This window comes from Phaethon aethereus, assembly GCF_964289735.1.
Source record: "Phaethon aethereus genome assembly, chromosome: 2".
In the NCBI taxonomy this organism is placed as follows: domain Eukaryota; kingdom Metazoa; phylum Chordata; class Aves; order Phaethontiformes; family Phaethontidae; genus Phaethon; species Phaethon aethereus.
The window spans coordinates 9,259,258-9,278,452 of NC_138582.1; the positions used below are offsets into that span (position 1 = coordinate 9,259,258).

A 19,195-nucleotide genomic window follows, 5' to 3' on the forward strand; every position below is an offset into this window, starting at 1 on the left:
TCCTCAGTGAGCAGAGCACTGATTTTTATCCACCATTTTTAAGACAGCACATTTGGCACCGCAGCGCAGTGACTTGGAAGTTATGCTGGTGTGGCAAGCAGTGCTACTTTATAAAATATGCAAAAATCACCCAGAATCCCCTTGAAGGGTTAACAAGGCAAATCTTTGTACAGTTAATAATAATATTAGCCTTGTCAAAGCATACTTCTCTATCACATATTTCTTTACTGTGAATAAAGCTATACTCCAGCCCTCCCCGCTAATCCTAGGCAATGCTGAGCAGTCACATTCCTCCTGCATTGTTTAGAATAAATGTTTACTCCAAGGCCTAAGTGTTCTCAAAAACAGAGTGAGAAAATGGCATCTGGGTCACGTATATATTTTTACCACAGATCATTAATGTGGGAGTCGGCTATGCATCCCCCTCCTTATTCAAATAGGAACTGAAGACTAAAGCAGACACGGTGTTATGCCAAGCTGGGGAGAATGCTACCACGTGGAAGGAGATATTAGTTTGCTCTCTGCAAGATCCATTCGTCTATATGAAAACTGTCAGTTCATGGGTTTATGTGATTTACCACGTGTCACAGAGTTTAGCGTGGCCTTTTTAATCCTACCCCTGTATCTATGCATGCTTGCATGTGTGTATATGTTTACATTTTAGAAACACCTAGTCGTGAGACAAACTTCTGCTAATTGACTTGTACTGGTAAAAATTCCTCCCTGTTTAATAACCTTTTGACTACTTTGCATCACTGCAGTTGGGTCTGTCTTTACTGGCTGACTTCCCCCTCCCTCTTGTTTATCTTGCTGTGAGTTATTAAGGGACTGCTCCATGTGAAACAAGAGGAAATACCAGTACTTTTTCATCTCTCCATTTTAACTCACTGTTCTGTTACACATTTTGGGAGACACGCATAAAGTAGAAGAGAGGTGACAGAGTAGAAAATGAAGAATGTGTTACTATACTGTGCCTTATCCTAGTTAGTGCATGGCCATTTCCCCAGCCAGAATATTTATCTAAGAGTAAATAGTCTTTCAATATTGTAATTATCTGAACACAATATTATTTTAATGTACTTTTTCCAATATCCCTGTGAGGTAGCTATTTGTAGTTATTATAGATAATATGTAATTATATTATCATCATCATCTTTATGATATAGATAACAGACTCAAAGAGGGAAAGGTCCATATCCTGTGTAAACTGAGGTCTTAGGGAGGATTTAGACACCAAAGACCAAAAAAATCCTTATTTTATCTCTTATGTTAACCTATGGACATAATACTATAGAAGTTTCCATTTTTACAAGCAAAGGTTTGTATCTCAGCAAACACAGATGTGATTCAATATAGAACGGGCTGAGAAATCGTTTTTCTGTCAAAAATGCCTATGAGTGATCAGGAATATCTAATGAGGTGTTCCTCCAGCTACAATGCACCAAGGCGGATCTGATCCAGTTTGTGTACTCACAGAATATCCTGTACGTGCCTACTATGTGCAAAACATACTGTTGGTTATTGCATTCATTAACACAAAGAAATGGCTGTAACAGGGTTCTTCTATTCAGGAATTTAATAGCTAGAATGTTTGCAGGATCCCAGATTCAATTCTCATTTCTGCTGAGCAAGTTCAAACCCCACATATACTACCTTCCAGCCTAAGTTGTAGGTTACTCAGTAGTGTATCTGCCTCTGCTCCTCCCCGTAAGAAAAGTCACAATTTTCAAAGAAGAACTTGAGAAATGGCAGGACTTATTCATCCATTGGTTAGGAAAGTCCCTTGGGACTTGGTGAAATGGATGCCAGATCGTTCCTCAAGATTAGTTTATATATTCTACTTGAAGGCTGTTTCATGTACATCATTGGTTTTAATCCAGCAAGGCAAATCACCAGTAATATTCCCAAACACTGGGTTTTGCTGGTTTCAGATTACTGAGAGTGTCTCACAGTTTTTAGCAGTTAAGGCCACTCTCCCATGCAAAGCTCCTACGCTCAACAGCATCACTTCATTGGCATGCGGTGAGACTGCTGGACAGCCTGCAATGCACGTATACTAGATGTAGGGGGGAAATACTGTACGAAGGGTGAGGGAGAGAGGTCACATGGCAAAACTGGGATAAAGAATAAGGAAGGATTCATTTAGGAGTGAATGACAGAAAAAATTCGCTGTATATTCAGCAAAGGACCTAGTGCGGCGTCCCTTGGGAAAGTGAGGGTATCACTTCATAATAGTCACATCGCAGTGTTAAATGAGATCCTTTGGTACATGGACAAGCTGAATTCTGCAATTTCTGTTTAATTGCTTGCCTTTGCAACTAAACAACATTTATTTTAATGGTACTTAAGCATAAACAAAGACAAAAGGAGTAAGAATGTAGATGCAGCATACCAATTTGGGTCCATTTCTCCTTGCACGTGCATTAGCCTAAGGCATTTGACCCTGTGCCTCACCATTCCCACAAATTTCAGACAGCATACTGGCTTTGTTTGTTCTTTTAAAGAGGGTTATGAAAAAGTGAAGTAATAACTTCTGCACTAAAATTTAAAGTAATTAGCTTAGAAGACCACTGACAACATAAATATTAAATTCTGTAGCTAAGTGCTACGTAAACTACTACTAAACTAGAGAGCGTGAGAAATGCTAAATAACACGAGCACAAGAGAAATCTTAAATAGGGCTAGATAGAAGAGGAAATTCTCATCAATTCACAATCACTGCCTCAAAACCAGTGACTCTAAGTTGTATAAGTACCTTTTCAACTACTTTCAAATAAGATCTTATCGTAGATGACTGGGTCACTATCATTCTCCAAAGCAAGAGAAAACTTGCTAGCTAATTTGAGAGCACATCTTTTCTCTTTGTGCGGCTGGATTTTTGGCATACAACAGCTCAGCCCTGTTTGGAGCCTTGTAAAAGTCACTTATCTGAGACTATCGGTAGCCAAACAGAGCACTGTGAACATTCCCGCTGGAGCTGCCAGCAAAATAACGGCTCCCCGAGGATTAACTTCTCAGCTCAAAAGAAAGCGAGCCTGTTTTACTGCAGCATAATGGCCTTCATCTGTAACCTAGATCGTGGCTGGTTTCTTTCAAATGCTTTTTCACTATGCTACCAGGAGAGGAAAAAACCCCACGTAGTTTGCAGGGAGCTTCACCATATCAAATGGTGCCAGTAGGAACCTGCTGTCTCTCCCCTGAGCCCTTTCGGACAAAGCCTGAGAAAAAGGCAAGGGTCTCAAAAATCTCTCTTGGAGAGAGGTGTGGGGAAGTACAGGGGGCAGGGGACAAGCACTGCTCCCTCGTAAGGAGACAGCTAGAAGACAAGCATCCCTGTGTGCTTTGCTGCCCTAAAGTGTGGATCTAAGGGACAGGAGGGGCTACTGTCGCTGCAGTTTCTGATCGCTCAGCCTTTGAGAGCAAGGGACCAGGCGCTACCGTGGTGCATCACAACAGCCTAAAGTGCTGACCACTGCCTGCAAACCTCAGTGTCTCATCCTGACTCCTGCGTCTAAAATAAAAGCAGGGAAGGTCACCTTAATAGTCTCTGACTACCAGCTTATTCTATGCCCAAGGGAACAAGGCATTTGCGTCTCCCACAGGCGTTTAGACTTTTCTGTCTAAAATATGATACAGCTTCTCCTGCTGAAAATTTTTCAAGTAAGCTTCTAACATGAAGGATGACATAGAGCCTGAGTCTGCAAATGCTTGTGTTCAAAATACTCCCATGAGACAGTCTGTTGGCTGATCACAAGTCACAGTGCTGGAGCAGGAAGGAATAAATCCCAGATCCCGTCCACACTGAAGGCCAGTCAGGGTAACTGTGGTACAACTGCATTGACTTCAAAAGGAGGCAGTGTGAAATTAGCACTGCGTCCTTAGAAAAAGTTACCCCATTTATCTTGAGAGCTGTGGGCTCCCGAAGACTTAGACCACTTTCTGGTTCTTTGTGGGAGATTTATCAGATACGGAGTAGAAATCTAAAAGGTTATCTGGAACTGGCAAAGGTAGGTAAGTTGGAAAAGGGAAACTCAATTTAGACATCTAACTTGAAGTGCCTCAGTTGAGAAACAGCATTCCTATATAGTCAACAGAGAGAAATAATCTATTAGAGCCCAGTTCCTCCTTTGCTAATTCAAACTGTTTATTTGAGGTACCTGCATCTGTCCATTTACTCGACAGGGTGCCCAAACAGACAGCCCTGTTTTTGCAAGCTCTAAATTCAAGAAACATCATAAAATACATCTCCTTACCTGCTCTGTGAGGAGCTCTCAGGTACGTGGTACATGAAGACATTTCCTCTGGAGGCAGCAGCCCAGTGACTGGCCATGTTTATGATGGGACACGTGATAAACTGGTCACTGATAAAAAGGAAGCAGGAAACAGACACAGTCACATAACAGGAAAAAGGAAAGAAGAAAACCCCGAGGTATCGATAGCCTTCTTTAAGTCTTCCAAAACAGCTCGTATCTCTGCCTTCAAGTCCACTGAGGGAAACCATCTTCACCCTCTGTGAGCCCAGTACAGCTTAGAATTCACTAAAATTGCTGTTTTATGGAGTGTTGAACAACGGTAAAGATACCAAATATACCAGATCTGACAGATAAGGAGTATCCTGGCCAAAAAAATAATCCCATTTTAGTCTAGTTTATGGAAGGTCATGCTTGTAATAGTATAAAGCTCCTTCTTCTGGCACCACTAGGTTGTGATGGCATCTAGTAAAAGGACTTAGATATTTCCTGGGTTAAGGATCAATAATATCGTTTCTGCATTTGGATCAGTGTGATTTTTTTAGGTAGAGTTTCCAGAGCTGGAAGGAGTAGGCGACCACTTTTGGAGGGCCTCTGGTAGGGATCATCAGTGTGGAGTATCTGGTGCAGTATGTTGAGGAGAGAAAGGTTAAACAAGAAGAGTGCAATGAAATAGTTAAATATCAGTTTATCACCAGGTATTGCAACGCAAAGGTATGAGTGAAGCAAATGTATCCAAACCTTCCTAGCTTCCATTGACCCAAGACGTGGGGCTGGAAGATGGGGTGAGCAGTAGCTGGACGGAGCACAAGCAGTTCAAGAGAGGCAGGCAGAAAACAGGACACCTTACTGCAAATATCTCATTATGAATCCTCAAGGCAACATTATATGTACACATACCACCACTTCTCATTCTACGTATGCCTGAAGACTCAGCACACTCTTTGGGTGTTTATACATCCATAACTACATGAGCACACGCAAACGTATCCGCTGCGGAAGTGGGAGGTTTCAATTCTCAGTCTAATGAATCTGAAACAGTAGCTACTCCTTCAGACTTGGTAGGTAAAAAAAGAATGCAGGCAAGAAAGAACAGTGTCAGAGCATCAGAGCAGCATAAAAACATCTTGCTATATTTAACTGGTATGATTATGAAAGACACTGTTTGGGTAGCTATCTTGGTTCAGCAGAGTTTATTTTAAGCCCATCTGTGAGACCACAAGCTATGGGCTGACTGACCACAATATTCTGTGACAGTTATGGTTGACAACACCCATATGAAACAAAAATTACTGTTCTTCACATGCCTACCAGCATGAGGTTTTAGAGGAGCAGATGGAATTTAAAAACTAGGGAGTCTGTGGAGAGCATTAGCTCTCGAGAGATGCTTTGAGATACATTTCACCACTTAAAACTGATTCTCAGTTGGTGCTATGGAGGCGGGGGGAAGTCAGCTATTCTGGGGAAGTTACAAAAAAAAAATAGTTAACCACAAAAATGAAATGGGGGTTTCTTACAGGTGTGGAATACTAGAGTTAAAAAAAAAAAAAGGAAGAAAAAGAAAATGAAACTCATTTTATACCTGGGAAATATATCAGAGAACTGCAGCTAAAACAATTTTTAAAATGGAAATATTTTAAATCCACAAAATATGTGCAATGTATGTAGTTTATAACAACTGCTTATGCTGCTTTCTCACACTTTATAATCCTGTTAAAACTTTAGCAATTAATTATAACTTCCTGACATAGAACTTTTCTTGGGTTACACATCTATGCTGGTAGTAAGTTTTTGGTTAAAAAAAAACGCAACCAAAAAACCAAAAAACCCACCCAACCAACCAAATACCAAAAACCAAACCCCTCTTTTCTCCACCACATATGTGATACTGATGTAGATGCCTGTCATTGTGCAACTGCTGTCTCCCCTCCCTTTCTGCTGTAGCTGGAGTAATTTCCAAAGTGTTTAAAGCAAAGGATTATCATCAGATGGCCTGGTTTCACCACTCATCCTTCTGCTTGCTCGTGGTGACTCTAAGCCATTCACTTCTTTCCCTAGCCAAGCCACTTGCCTCGTACCACAAACAGGCAGGTAATCCCTACGCCCGGAGGCCGCGGCTTGCGTAGCGCACCCCTGCTGCAGCCCGCCGTGCGCCAGCCGTCATAGCTGTGCAGGAGTCCGTGCTGAGCCCGGGGCTGAGCCTGCATGTCCGAATGCGACAGCCCTGTGTTATACCAGCTCTTTATGGAGCTATGGATGGGAAGAAGGGTTAAAATTTAAGTCCTTCAGTGTTTTGTTATGGCTTAAAACCTTACTGATCTGACTAAAGAGTTATAGCCCCATGGGTAACGGTGGTGATGGAAAGAGATTGAAGACAAGTTCTGGGTTTAAGGCCCACAAACCACAGCACTTCCACATGCGCTGCATGCAGCGGCCCCAGCTGCCAGAGTGATGGGTGGCCTGTCCCTGGGACAAGCTATGAGGCAGGACAAATGCGGCATGGTGTGAGACTCGATAAATGGCACAAAGCTCAACCCACAGCCTTCTGGCTTGTTTACTCCGTGACCTCAATGCATCAACACACCTGGACCACCCAGAGATCTTCCCCAAACAGATTTGGTCACTGCTGTCTTAGATCAGATGTTTCCAAGTGAATCTTGGCTCCTATTCTTCTCCCGCTCCCTGAGGCCACTCTGGAGCAATGACCTGCAATTCTGATGGAGGATGAAGACCATCTGAAAGGAAAATCTTGTCTCTGAGGTTTCATGGAGAGGCTCATACACAGTATGAGTGTGACAGAAAGCTATAACACTGAGAGTGCAGATACCAGGAGCTTGCAGTTATGATGTCTTGGTTCAGAACAGAGGTGAAACAGCTTGGATGGGGACACTAGCACTCAAACCACCAACTTATAAAACACATCACCTTAGAAATGTAAAGAGTTTTCATAACAAATCTGCTCGTGAAGCAGAGACAGGAATAGGGAAAGAGTTTTGTGATTTGTTTTTTGAAAAACTGTTCCACTTAAACGTTCAGCCCCCGAGTATTCACAGAGGCAGAAAAGGGAGGTAAAGAGATTCCCCCTCACTTTGCCTCCTTTCAGAAAAACAGGACACCCCGCCACAGCTCAAGATCTGTAATTGGCTAAAGCAAATTGGCTGCCCATGAGGGAGAGAGCAAAATTTACAGTTTTCTTTGCAGACAAAACCACCACATGACCCAAGCTAAAGGTAGCCACCAGTCTCTATGGCTTACCATAGGTGTCATGACTGCTGTGGAGACCTAGTTCAACAAAGCAATGAACTCTTCAAACTGTTATCCAGAACTGCTGGACCCTGATGCTATATCCATTAAGGGTTGAAGCTACGCACAGGTACTAGGTGGTGTGAACATGGCCCACTGCCCATCATCCTCTTCCCAATGGTCCCTGCCTGCGATGTTTCAATGCAAAGTACGGAAGCATATATGCTGGAGGTAAGTTAAGTTGCTCATACATCTGCTAACATTTCATCACTATTTCCTGAAGAGGCTGGGAGGCACTGTGAGTCTACCACGTGTCCTGATGGATCAAACAAGGCAAGAGTCAGGTATCATGTGTTCTCCTTTCACCTCCGCAAGAAGACTTCATGCAGAAGCATCTTAATGCCTGATTCTGCTTTCTTTTACCATGGGAAACCATACACAAAGGGAGCAAAATGCGGATTGGGTGACATTATACAATCACTGTACACTGGCATAAATGATTACACACGGGTCAGGGAAGTACATGAATAAGCTTAAGTGGATTCTTCTGCCATAGGTAAAATGGAGATTAGCAATGCACAGAATGGGGTTGGGGAGCCACTTTTCTGAACATTCACAAATGCTTCACTGTTTTATACAAGGATACTCAACTGTAGAAAGCCTGACATTGTGAAGAAATATATTTTGCAGGTTTCATAATATAAAAAATAATGTAATTGCTGAAATCAAAGTTTTCAAACTTGACCACTCTCCAAACCTGCAAAAACTAGAGGAAGTATCTAACTGTATAATCAGGTGACTGTGCATAAAAGCCAGCCTATTAGTTCTTCTACTGTCACAGGGATGAGAAGACTCAAGAAATAGTTGATGCAGAGTGTGTTAAACGAGCAAGACATCTTTGTCATGAAAGCATACACGAAGAAGCATTAGTAGTCTGAATCCAATATACAGTTCAAGAAAGACAATTCAAACTGACAAAAGTTGGTTCAATTTCTGTTTACCAATAACATTGGAAACCTCATGGAAAATGAAATAATTTTCCCCATTTTCTGTTCATTCGTGTAAGAATTTCTCAAGTTTTTCAGAATATAAATGCACACTTGAGATAAGCAAAACAAACCTTGCTTAACCCCAATTACACAGTTGTAATAGGATGAGTTTCTTACCGGGTGGCATTTTCCAAAGCCCTGGAAAAGGATGAATAATCATCAGTTGAATGTTCGAGGGAGTAATACCACGTAGCTGCATCTTCAATGAAGGAGTTGGAGTCTTCTCCTCCTAGAGAATTTTGCAGAGCCTGATAAAAGGCTGTTTTGCTGTTGGCTCTTCCTTGACTTTCTTCAAATTTCTGAGAACGAAATGCATACATGGAATTTACAAACAAAAGATAAGTGTTTAATGGAACAATACAGCCTCAGATCTCCCTCTACTGGAACAAGTCCGCTCTGCTGTGATCTCTGATTCCTAGGGGAAGAAGTAGGGGACAGTCCTACTTTTGCTTTCCCAACACTGGTGACACCAGCCAGCTGTATTTGTTTCCTCATAACATACGGTAGGACTTAATTCCTAAGCTGGTAAGTCCAAATCATAGGTAAAATGCTGTGCAGATGTAGCTCTAATACTACAGAAGCCCATCTGGCTCCCACAGAAGTAGTCCACATGGATAGTTCTCCAGTGTGAGTGTGCCAAATGCTGTCTTTCTGATGAGCTCCCTGCAGGAAAACTAACAGGGAGAGAGGGAGATATTGCTCCTTTCCTTTGGAAACTCCAGAAAGTGAACACACCATAGAGCCATTTCATGGCTTTATCACTCTGCCTCTTCTGGAAATATCTGCAAAGAAGGTCCCTTCTGGACTAATATCTGCCTTAGCCCTGGAGAAATCCCCCTCCTCCAAATCCCAATGAAAGTAGCTGCCATGATTTTCAAACTTCATAACCCCTAGGGCCTTTCAGTGAGATCTACCTTGAAATGCCCTTTTCCTGAGATATGTGGTCTGAAACCTTTCCTGACATAAAGGCATCTTCACCGAGCAGAGTGCCCATGTCACTGCAGAATTACTAATAGCAGGGGGACCATCTTCAATGCCAAATTGCTTACCTGATCCTATTTTTACCCATGCTAAAGACTGCTGGAAGTTTTCACCACATCTTTCTTTGACGAAGTTCTTTATTTTATCAATTCAGACTTTTCTTTTTTTTTTTTTTTTTAATAATTTATTTCAAGTTCAGAACAGAGCTGAACCTTATTGTGGATCAAATCCTTCCAAAGAGGGCAATTTGCAGGTGCATGTTGGCTGAAACTTGGTATAAGAACTCCAGAGAGAAAGATCTAATAAACCACCCATATTATTTTGGGCAGTCAGTCTGATGCAAAATAGGCTGGTGTCTGCCCAGTCCAGTTACCATAAATGCTTTACTGAATATATTATTTTGATGGCCTGCAGCTGGTTTTCATCACGCAGCTAGGTCTTTCCACAACCCTATACAGAAAGTACAGAGGGAATAATTACTTTTCAACAGATTCACAGAAATGAAAGATGAAAATAAGTCCCTGTCTGCTGAGGCCGAGGTCTGTCCTTACTGACATACTCTAGAGCCTTGTGCATTTTGATTAAGTGACTTTTCAAGGGATTTCAAAACACTACCAAATATCCTAAGGTCTAAAAAGAACTTGGCAATTTTCCTTTATTTGTAAGAAATTCCTCTTTTGCTAGATTTTGGCCCACGCAATGTTAAGAGAGTCATGTGGTGCCAGTTTTAGTAATGGAGCTGTACTTTGAAAAAGATCTGCACCTCAGACACGACACGTCACTTCATGTGCACAAATGCCACACATGACACTGCATAGCACATTCACCTGCAAAATCATTCTGTTCAAATACAGCAAGGACATATATATTTTTCTGCAAGAAACAGAAATTATCACTGAAGACCTGACTGCAGATTCACTGAATTCAAAAGCAATCTTCCCATCGGCTTTGGCACAGATCCGTTCAGCTCCCTACCAGCCAGCAGAAGCATTGCTGCTGTCTTATTAGGAATCTCTCATTTGGTGACTGGAGCTGGTGGCTTTGGCTAGCAGATATGGATAAGAACAGATGCTTTTCTGTGTCAGTGCGGAGTCCAGGCTCTTATGTGTAAAGCAACCTTCATGCAATGCTTTCACTTTGTCGGTTTTTTTTAAATGGATTTGTTACCTTATTCTACACTTGTCATGGATAACTTAAAACAGAGAAAAAGAAAGTGAAAAAAACTTTAGAGTATTGATTATGTACCCTAGAAACTGATCCTTCGCTGTCCTATCAACTACCAAGCATCAAATAAACATTATAGTTGAAAACCACAAAGGAGGAGATGGATCATCATACAACACATGGTAAAGCTGAGGAGCTCCTTGCCACATGGTTTTGCAGATGCCAAAATTGGTGAAGATGAAGTTTCATGAACAAGTTTTTGAATTAAAAAAAAAGAATAAATCGGTTGATGGTTATTAATTACAGAAAGATCAGTTCAGGCTAGGAAGTCTCTGAGCTGCAAAGTGCTAGAGGTTTGGAGAGCATTTAGTAGAAGTATGAGATTTGCTTACCCTATTCTTACAAACATACACTCTTAGCCACAGCTGAAAACAGCATTCTGTGTTAAATGGGCCTTTGACCTGACTCAGTGCGGTCAGTCTTAGGTTTTAACTGCACCTATGGACTAGTTTCTGTGATCTTCAGAATGCCCCCAAAATTTTGGTGACCTTTCTCAGCAATCATTGGTGACAGAGTGGGGTCATTGAGATGTGTTGAGTCAGGTAAAAGAGGACTAAACAGGCAGAGATGGATGAGAAACAGAACTGGCATTTGTAAGACATTTTGAGATTTTTTTCATCCCAAACAGCACTAAAATAGCACAATCTGAAACATGATGTCTCAAGTGTCTCTTTGGCTAAAACATAATATAATTTAAACATCTGACTTCAACATGATAGCACAAAACAAAGCAATACATTCAACGTAAAACCCATGAAACGTTAAAAAGACAAAGCATTTTAACTTTTTGAAATTCAATTTGACCAGTTTTGCACATCCAACAAATGTTTCCCATTAGAAAATATAAGACCAAAGAACAATTTTCAAATAGCAGTAGATACAACAGCTGCTATCAGAATAATAGAAACAGCTGCACATTATGTAAAATAATTTATATTCTGCTAACCTTTAAAGAGGTATTAGCAACTGACCTCAGAGTTATAGTGGGGTTTTCAACTATTTTTAGAAAGTAAGTAAGAAAATAATTAAAAATAGCAGGTGCACCGCTTTCTACTGTTCTGGTGATGCAAAGTGGTCATAAAAATTGTTTAAATAATGAGTTGTATAATGCTTACTGTTCTTGTTCCTGCAGCATAGCTTCTGGAGCATATGAATGAATCTGGTCCAGTGTTTTATTTAAAATGAAATTGTAGCAGTTAGTAGACCAAACATTTACATCTCCCAAGGGGCAAGATGTACTTTTCTGACAAACTGGAATAGTGGTAACACTAACAAAGTATGTACAGATCTTAGGTCTTAAATGGCTTTTGTTAAACGTTGTCACAAAAGATGGTGAAAGACTGGCCAGATATTCAGCAGAGTGTTTCAAGGATTCCAGCTAGTTACAAGGTGAAGCAAATACCAGAGCTGATATCAGCCCATTCTCCTCACTGATGACATTTATCAGGACACTGCTCCCCTGGTCATTACAATTATTATACACATATCTGCCATCTGTTGCATGTTGCTGAATATCTTTATCAATAAAGAAATTAAATACTAGTACAGTGCAGGATGGAAGATCTGGTCTGCATAGATCCAGTTGCTTACATCAGGTAAATAAGCTATATTTCTATCTATCCACTCCCCTATGTCCTGGTTCTGGGTTCTGCAGCCAACTAGATTTGCACTAAGGAGGGAAAGATAAAGAAAGAAAACACACAAAGTGCACAGGCTTCCAACTAAAAAGAGAGTTAACATTCCTTGCCGAGTGGAGATTATATAGTAGGCACAGAAGTATCGAGGAGATAAACAGTGCCATACTGACTTACATGCATATACAGCCAAACACAGCATGAGTGACTCAGTATATTTAATGCCAGTTGGAACCATTAGATCCTTCCACCTGAGCATCACATATAGCACAGGGATAAAATTTTGCCCAGTTGGGAATTGAAATCAACATTTTTAGGTGTTTCTGCTCAGCTGCCCTAATCTATGACTGCTCAAAGTTAATATCCCTGAAGGTCTGCCATGGGAATTGCAGTTAACAGGTTCAGGCTTAACCGCTCCATATGGCACATAATAGTGCATTATGGCACCACTTGCCATTCCCTTAACAAACTCTGCTTTGTTTCTCACTTAGGTTCAACCATCTGATGGCTGCTCTGCGGATGAGTACGAAGTGCTCCAGGAAGTGGTAAATCTGTCTCAGTTCACATGAATAAGCATTCAAGTGAATGCCGTAAAACGGTCGTTTCCATGGGCAAGACACTGAGCATGAATATTCAGCATACTCTCTGCTGCTGAAAGACCTCGGCCTTTAATTGTCAACAAATCAAACATAAATGTTTTTCTAGCATGTAAGTGGTGCCTTTTGTCTTACTATTTAATTTTTAATAGTAAAGGTCTTAACAGGTATAAGCACAGTGTTGCAGTGGGAGTACGGAGACATCCAACACAACCAAATTCCAGTAAGCCCCCACAGAACAGCATGGTGCCCATCACCTTCAGGTCTGGTTGCAGTCTAGAGGTTTTACGTTCACTCCTAAGACTCGGCTAAGAGTTTATAAAACTTGCATGCAACGGCAGTCTAAGGTGATAAGATTGTCTCAAGCTTGCCTGCATCCAAACGGTTAGAAGTGTCTCCTCACCATTTACAGGATCAGTATTAATAGAGCAAGACCAGGATTAATAGAGCAAGCCCTTGGCTTAATTTGCCAGTACAGCTGTTCCCAGGAACAAGTGGAACAGATCAGGAGAGGTTAAATTTTTCTATCCCCCACTCTTTGTATCTGACTACGCTGAAATCAGTCATCCTAAAGGAGATGGAAATGAAGGACTTTGCAAATTCCATACACTTGCCACAGCACTTTAGTGCTATTTATCTACCCAAATACATGCATAGTTCTTCTCTCTACAGAGTTGGAGTACATGTACAGATGGATTTTCACCCCAGGGAGGTTTGGTCCCTTCTTTGTAGAACAGATTAAATAACTTGGTTGTAGTCAGAGGCAAACTAGGGACTATGCCTTGGTTCCCCAAGTTTAGTTCAGTGCTCTGCCTGCCAGCTAAGCCCTCCCACCTTCCCTAGTATTTCAGTAAAACCAGCTTTGGGTTTTCCCAGAAAGATGCAACTCAGATCTACCTCAAGGGAACCCTTAAAATGAATAAAGTAGAAGAGTGGGATACAGCATGGGTTGTCTCAAATCCTTCTTCTAGGCCTATTATGGAGAGAGGACAGTTAACACAGATCAAAGACCTCTTATGACATTATGACATAGGAAAGGGTGCCCAGACGTTTTGGTAAGAACCACGACCCGCACCAGTTTCTGCCACTGTAGCTAAATACATCTGTGGTCTACTCAGGACTTTGTCATCTGACTTTGACTGCAACCATGCATGGTCGTGGCTATGATGTAGAAATGCTTTTGAGGACCTGCGAAATGCATGTTTTTAAATAGTTCAATGATGGAGGAAGCATTACAGTTTCCCAGAAATTAATACACTAACTGCGTGGACAAGGAAGAAATCAGGAAACTTTAACCTTGCAGTAAGTCTTTAAGAAAACAATCTGAAGACAGGAATACAGGCTGGTCAAAGCAGTCATATTCCCTCAAGCCCTATAAACCTGAAGACACAGAAAAATAGAAATAGAGGAAAATGTGCATTAAAAAATCATCAGTTCTTACTCAGAACATGAAAACAGCTTAAGTCAAAAGGGAGAAAACCAAATATAAGCACCTACCATGAACAATATGAATTTTCTGGAACAGAGATGGAGTCTGACTTACAGCAGTAGCACTAAGGTAGCTACTATTACAATAGCTAGTAAAGAAGTTAACTATCCTTCTAAGTAAGGATAGTCAAACCCTTGACAAAGGAGATCAGAAGATCTCCAACACTATGAGATTTTAAAACAGGTCTCTCAGGTTGGGGTAGATGTGACCATTTCTTAGGATCAAGTTGCACCAACTTTCTGAGCTCCCTTCCAATCTTATTTTCTGGACGCTTTTAAATAAAGAAGATATTCCAGATTTTCTTTTTGGAAAGGCAACATTTTACTGCTGTTCTCTCAGTTACAAGTATTTTTCCTTTTCATTTCCACCTGACAGTGCTGGCTTTTAGCACTTGTGGCTTTCATTAACACCACAATTTGTTGCATAATTTCTGATACATCATGGAATTCCATTTTGATTTTGCAGACAACTGTCACATGTGGAAATAGCGGTAAAGGAAAGAACTTCACTTCCTAGTCTTCATCACACGACTTGTAATGAGGTTACTGAGGTTTATTCCCCTTTCACTGGGTCCGGATCATTATCTGCAGGCCTCCAGCACCACAGTCCATTTCCTATGTCTGACTTCCTCCTTTAATTCTTAACAGAAGAGAAAGATACATGAAATAAGAGCAGGAAACTTCTGATGGAGACTAAACAAGCATTATGAACTTTGTTCAGGTGGGTCAAAAAGCCTTCTTTCAAAGGGATAATTTTGTCATTAATTCTGAAGTAAATTGGTCTATGTGTTGTTACTGGCTACCGGCAAATACAAGCTGGGATTAACTTCTCACTGCCCCTAAGAGATGAAATCCACACAGTTACAAAAATATAGCAGCAGACCCACAGTTCACGTGAATAACCCTGAAAATAATCCCTTGCGTGTTACTTTCTCCTGTTGATTTCTTAGTATATGTGTGAGTGTGTTGGAGCATTTAATTTAATTTGGCAGTATTAAACAGGGAAGTGTTATTGTTCCCATCGTAGAGAAGGACAAATGAACTAGATGAGGTTGATATTGTGTCTCAAGAACCAACAATGCCAGAAGGTTCAGAAGAAGATTCTGAAGGCAATTCTTTTTCATTTTACCAGTTTATGCCCTGAAACCCCAGCCCACAGATCAGGCCAGTGCTATTCTTAGTCATAGTTTGTCCATATTCAGAATCATCTTTACAAGAAAATGCACTTACTAAAGGTAACAGAGAAAAAAAGATTGCAAAAAAAAAAGTTGTCATGGAAAAGACTGACTTAGCTCTGCTGCACAGTGAAGAACCTCATAACCAAGTTATGAGCTTGCTTTCTTCTTTGTGATACACAACTGAGATGATTGCCATATAAATAGGATTTCAGAGACAGTAAAACATACTGTTGTATATTAATACATGCTAAACCACTGCTGATCTTTTACCTTTTCATATCTCCACCCCCGCCCCCCCATGTTGATCAACAAATATAATACTGCCACTAATCAGCCTAAACAGGACTGGAGATGGACAATGCCTTTGCATATTTGCATGGAGTATAGTTCGCACATTGTAGAAATCAAAAAGGATCTGTCCTGGCTGTGTATGATTACTATCATCACTCTAGTGATAATTATACCATCAGTTCCTTAACAGTGAGTCTCTTCCATTCTTGTGGAAGTCCTCTTTTCTCAATACAATGAAATATATTTGTTTCCAAATAATCATTAGCCTAATATGTTTTAAACTGTTGCAAAGGAACTACTAATGTTCCTCTTAACCTACTAGCAGAGCAACACTGAAAAAATGGAGAGTCCTTGCTGGGAAACAGAGATTTGGCATTTTCAGTCTAAATGCATCAAAGGAAGCATTTGAAGACACATCAGGGCAAGAGGAGAAAGAGGGTCAATCTACAACTCCATTGTTGGCGTTGTGAGCACAACAGTGTAAAGAAAGGGGAAAAAAAAAGAAAGAACAAGGCAGAACAAAGAAGTGTCCAGGCCTGCCTTGGCTTGTGTTGGGAACTGAGATGTTATAAATTAACAAATAAAAAAGGACAGGTCAAGCTGTTACCCAAGCCTCTACAGTGTCTGAGCAGAGATGAACATATAATGGTTCTAAACTAAAAAAGGGTAGATTTAGACAAGAGAGAAGGAAGAAATTTTTCACAATGAGGTTGGTGAAACCTCCTGGGTTGCCCAGGTTGCCCAGAGAGGTGGTAGGTGCCCCATCCCTGGAAACATTCCAGGTCAGGTTGGACGGGGCTCTGAGCAACCTGCTCGAGTTGAAGATGTCCCTGCTCATTGCAGGGGGGATGGACTAGATGACCTTTGAAGGTCCCTTCCAACCCAAAGATTCTATGATTCTATGATTCCTACCTTAATTGCTTTAGCTCTGCTGATCAACCCATCTTGCTGAGCACTTCCAATGAGCAGATCTACTTTCCGAAGTTGAGGGCGCTGCAGGGCTTTAGCTAAAGGTTCCCGAAGGTAAATTCCATCCATCACTGGACCCCAGTACTGGAATGGGCCACTTATAGCTAGGAGCTAGGTTAGAAAAAAAGCAATAATAGTGCAATTAAACTAGCTTACCCATGTCATTTCCATTTTACTTATGTTTCAGAAAACTGAGCTGATAACCTTCAAGTGAACAAGTGATCACTTAATGGAAGTGCAAACTCACCATTGGCAGGAAGCAATGCTTTTGCTGACAGTCTCAGTAGGTGAAATGAGTTCAACAGGCCAACAGAATTGATGGTCTTACAGTCATAAAAATATTGTTTTAAATTAGGGATTGGCTCTATGCTGGTCCTGATTGGAAAATGTATTGGCAGTGGGTGTTTTAATCTGTGGGTAAAGGATCCATCTCTAGAATCATTTATACTGCAGCTTTCACAAGTCTCCCACTTACGAGACAGAGCACTAATATCTCTCCCCACCTCCTTTTCTGCAAAAATTCAGTTAGTAAAGCTACAGACACTTGTTCCTTCTCTAGAGTAACACCTAGGGGCAGATGAAAGGGGACTGAAAAAAGGCAAAAACTATATATAGATTAATTGTGGAAGACATGGTCAAAGTAGTATAAAAGGAAGTTAATCTAAAGGAGAACCAAGCTGTGAGTATTCATAGTCAGATCTGGATGTCATGGACATCAGCATCACTCTACCAAAGCTAGTCCAGTTCCTCTTTCACAAGGATTCAGTCCAATTTATTTTTTAAGCTTCCTCACAGCTTCGTGTCAATGGCAACTTTTTGATTCCTTGCCAGTGGCATATATTTTGCTATGGTGTACCTTAGTCTGTGCATCATTGAGGACATGAGCAGGCAACTGCCGGAGGCAGGCTACAATTTCCTCACTGGTAGATGAAGGACATCCCACATCTTCAGCCAGGACTGCTGCTTGGGTCTGTGCTCTCTTCTTAGTAATAATGGATGCTGGAGAAAAAGCTGAACCTCCCTGGAAAAGAAAGACAACATCAGTTAATACATGCTGTCAAAACACCTGGTCCCCTGGTGCAGGTAAAAAAGGTGAGAAGCAAAGTCTGTCCAGTTGCAGAATGTAGAACACTAGCATTTAAATCATAAGAAGTAAGTCCAAACGAACAAAACAAAGGAGACAAGGATAGGTTTGGCTGTTTTCAGCTCTGCAATGGTTCTTTTGGAAGACCTCTGAAAAGTGTCTATGTTTTGTCTATAACCAAGACACAAATCTTTCTGAAAACTTTGCTGGAAGGAGAAACGTTCAGACAGGAGCAGATACAAAGAAGGTGCTGTGAGGCACATCAGGGAATGGAAAGCCCATCTTAGAAGATTAGACTAAATAGAGTTTTACTTCCTGAGCTGTAATAAACAAGGACTGAGAGCAGGCATGATTTTTATAAATGAATCCATGAAGAAGAGCTATTTATACCCTAGGACAATGCTGGTACAGGGCCAAATGGGCATCAACTATTCATATTGAGTGTAAATAAATTTAGGCTAAAAATGCTAAGATAGCTAACCCAAGGAGTAGTGAGAGTTTAGAAGAGCTATGAGCAGAGGTAGTAGGAACAAAAGGCTAAAACCAAGCTGCAGAAGATCAACCAGAAACAGAGCATATCAAAATCAGAGCACAGGCTACAGCCCAATCTCAATCCCAGACTCTTTGTTTCTTTCCCACAGCTGTGTCAGCATGGAAAAGGTCATCACCAAGAAAAGATGGTACAACACTGTTGAGTAACCATGAAAACTACTTATTGAAAATGCAGATAAATTAGAATAAACCTGATAAGATCTGACCTAGAACAGAAAGGCTGGAATAGCTCTGACATGGTTCAAATGACTAATTTCCAAACTTTTACATCAGTTTACTATAAATAACTACTAAGATTAGCTTACATCTTCTAAAAACACCCAAAGCTTAGATGCATGATATGAAAGACTTCGATCTATTCACCTGATTAACTTACTTCTTACTGAGTTTGCTCAAAGCATAACTACAAGTCTGAAAAAGCATAAACCCAGGAGCAAGTTAAAAAGAAACAGAAAACAAACAGCAAATCCTTAATTTGAAATTGTCTCAAACTGAAGAAGAGCCTGAAAACCTCTGTGCAGCCCTGGCCAGCACCCAGGACCTTTTTTATATTTCAAACAAGCAGACCCATTGATACTAATAGGATACCATTGCTCCCAACTGGAGAAATTGGTTTCCAAAAATAATTAGAAAGAGGTTATTGTTTGGATGTAGGG

The 19,195-nt window shown here is 40.8% G+C and overlaps 1 protein-coding gene across 1 annotated transcript in view; it reads right to left on the reverse strand.

Moving 5' to 3' along the window:
* TG (thyroglobulin) overlaps positions 1-19,195 on the reverse strand; it is a gene marked incomplete at both ends in the record, with an annotated part of 165,338 nt that overhangs the window by 16,951 nt on the left and 129,192 nt on the right. Inside the window, 4 exons of the mRNA XM_082014969.1 lie at positions 4,254-4,361; positions 8,660-8,841; positions 16,847-17,014; positions 17,760-17,924. Coding sequence (XP_081871095.1) covers positions 4,254-4,361; positions 8,660-8,841; positions 16,847-17,014; positions 17,760-17,924 — 623 coding nt within the window. The remainder of the gene's footprint in view (positions 1-4,253; positions 4,362-8,659; positions 8,842-16,846; positions 17,015-17,759; positions 17,925-19,195) is intronic.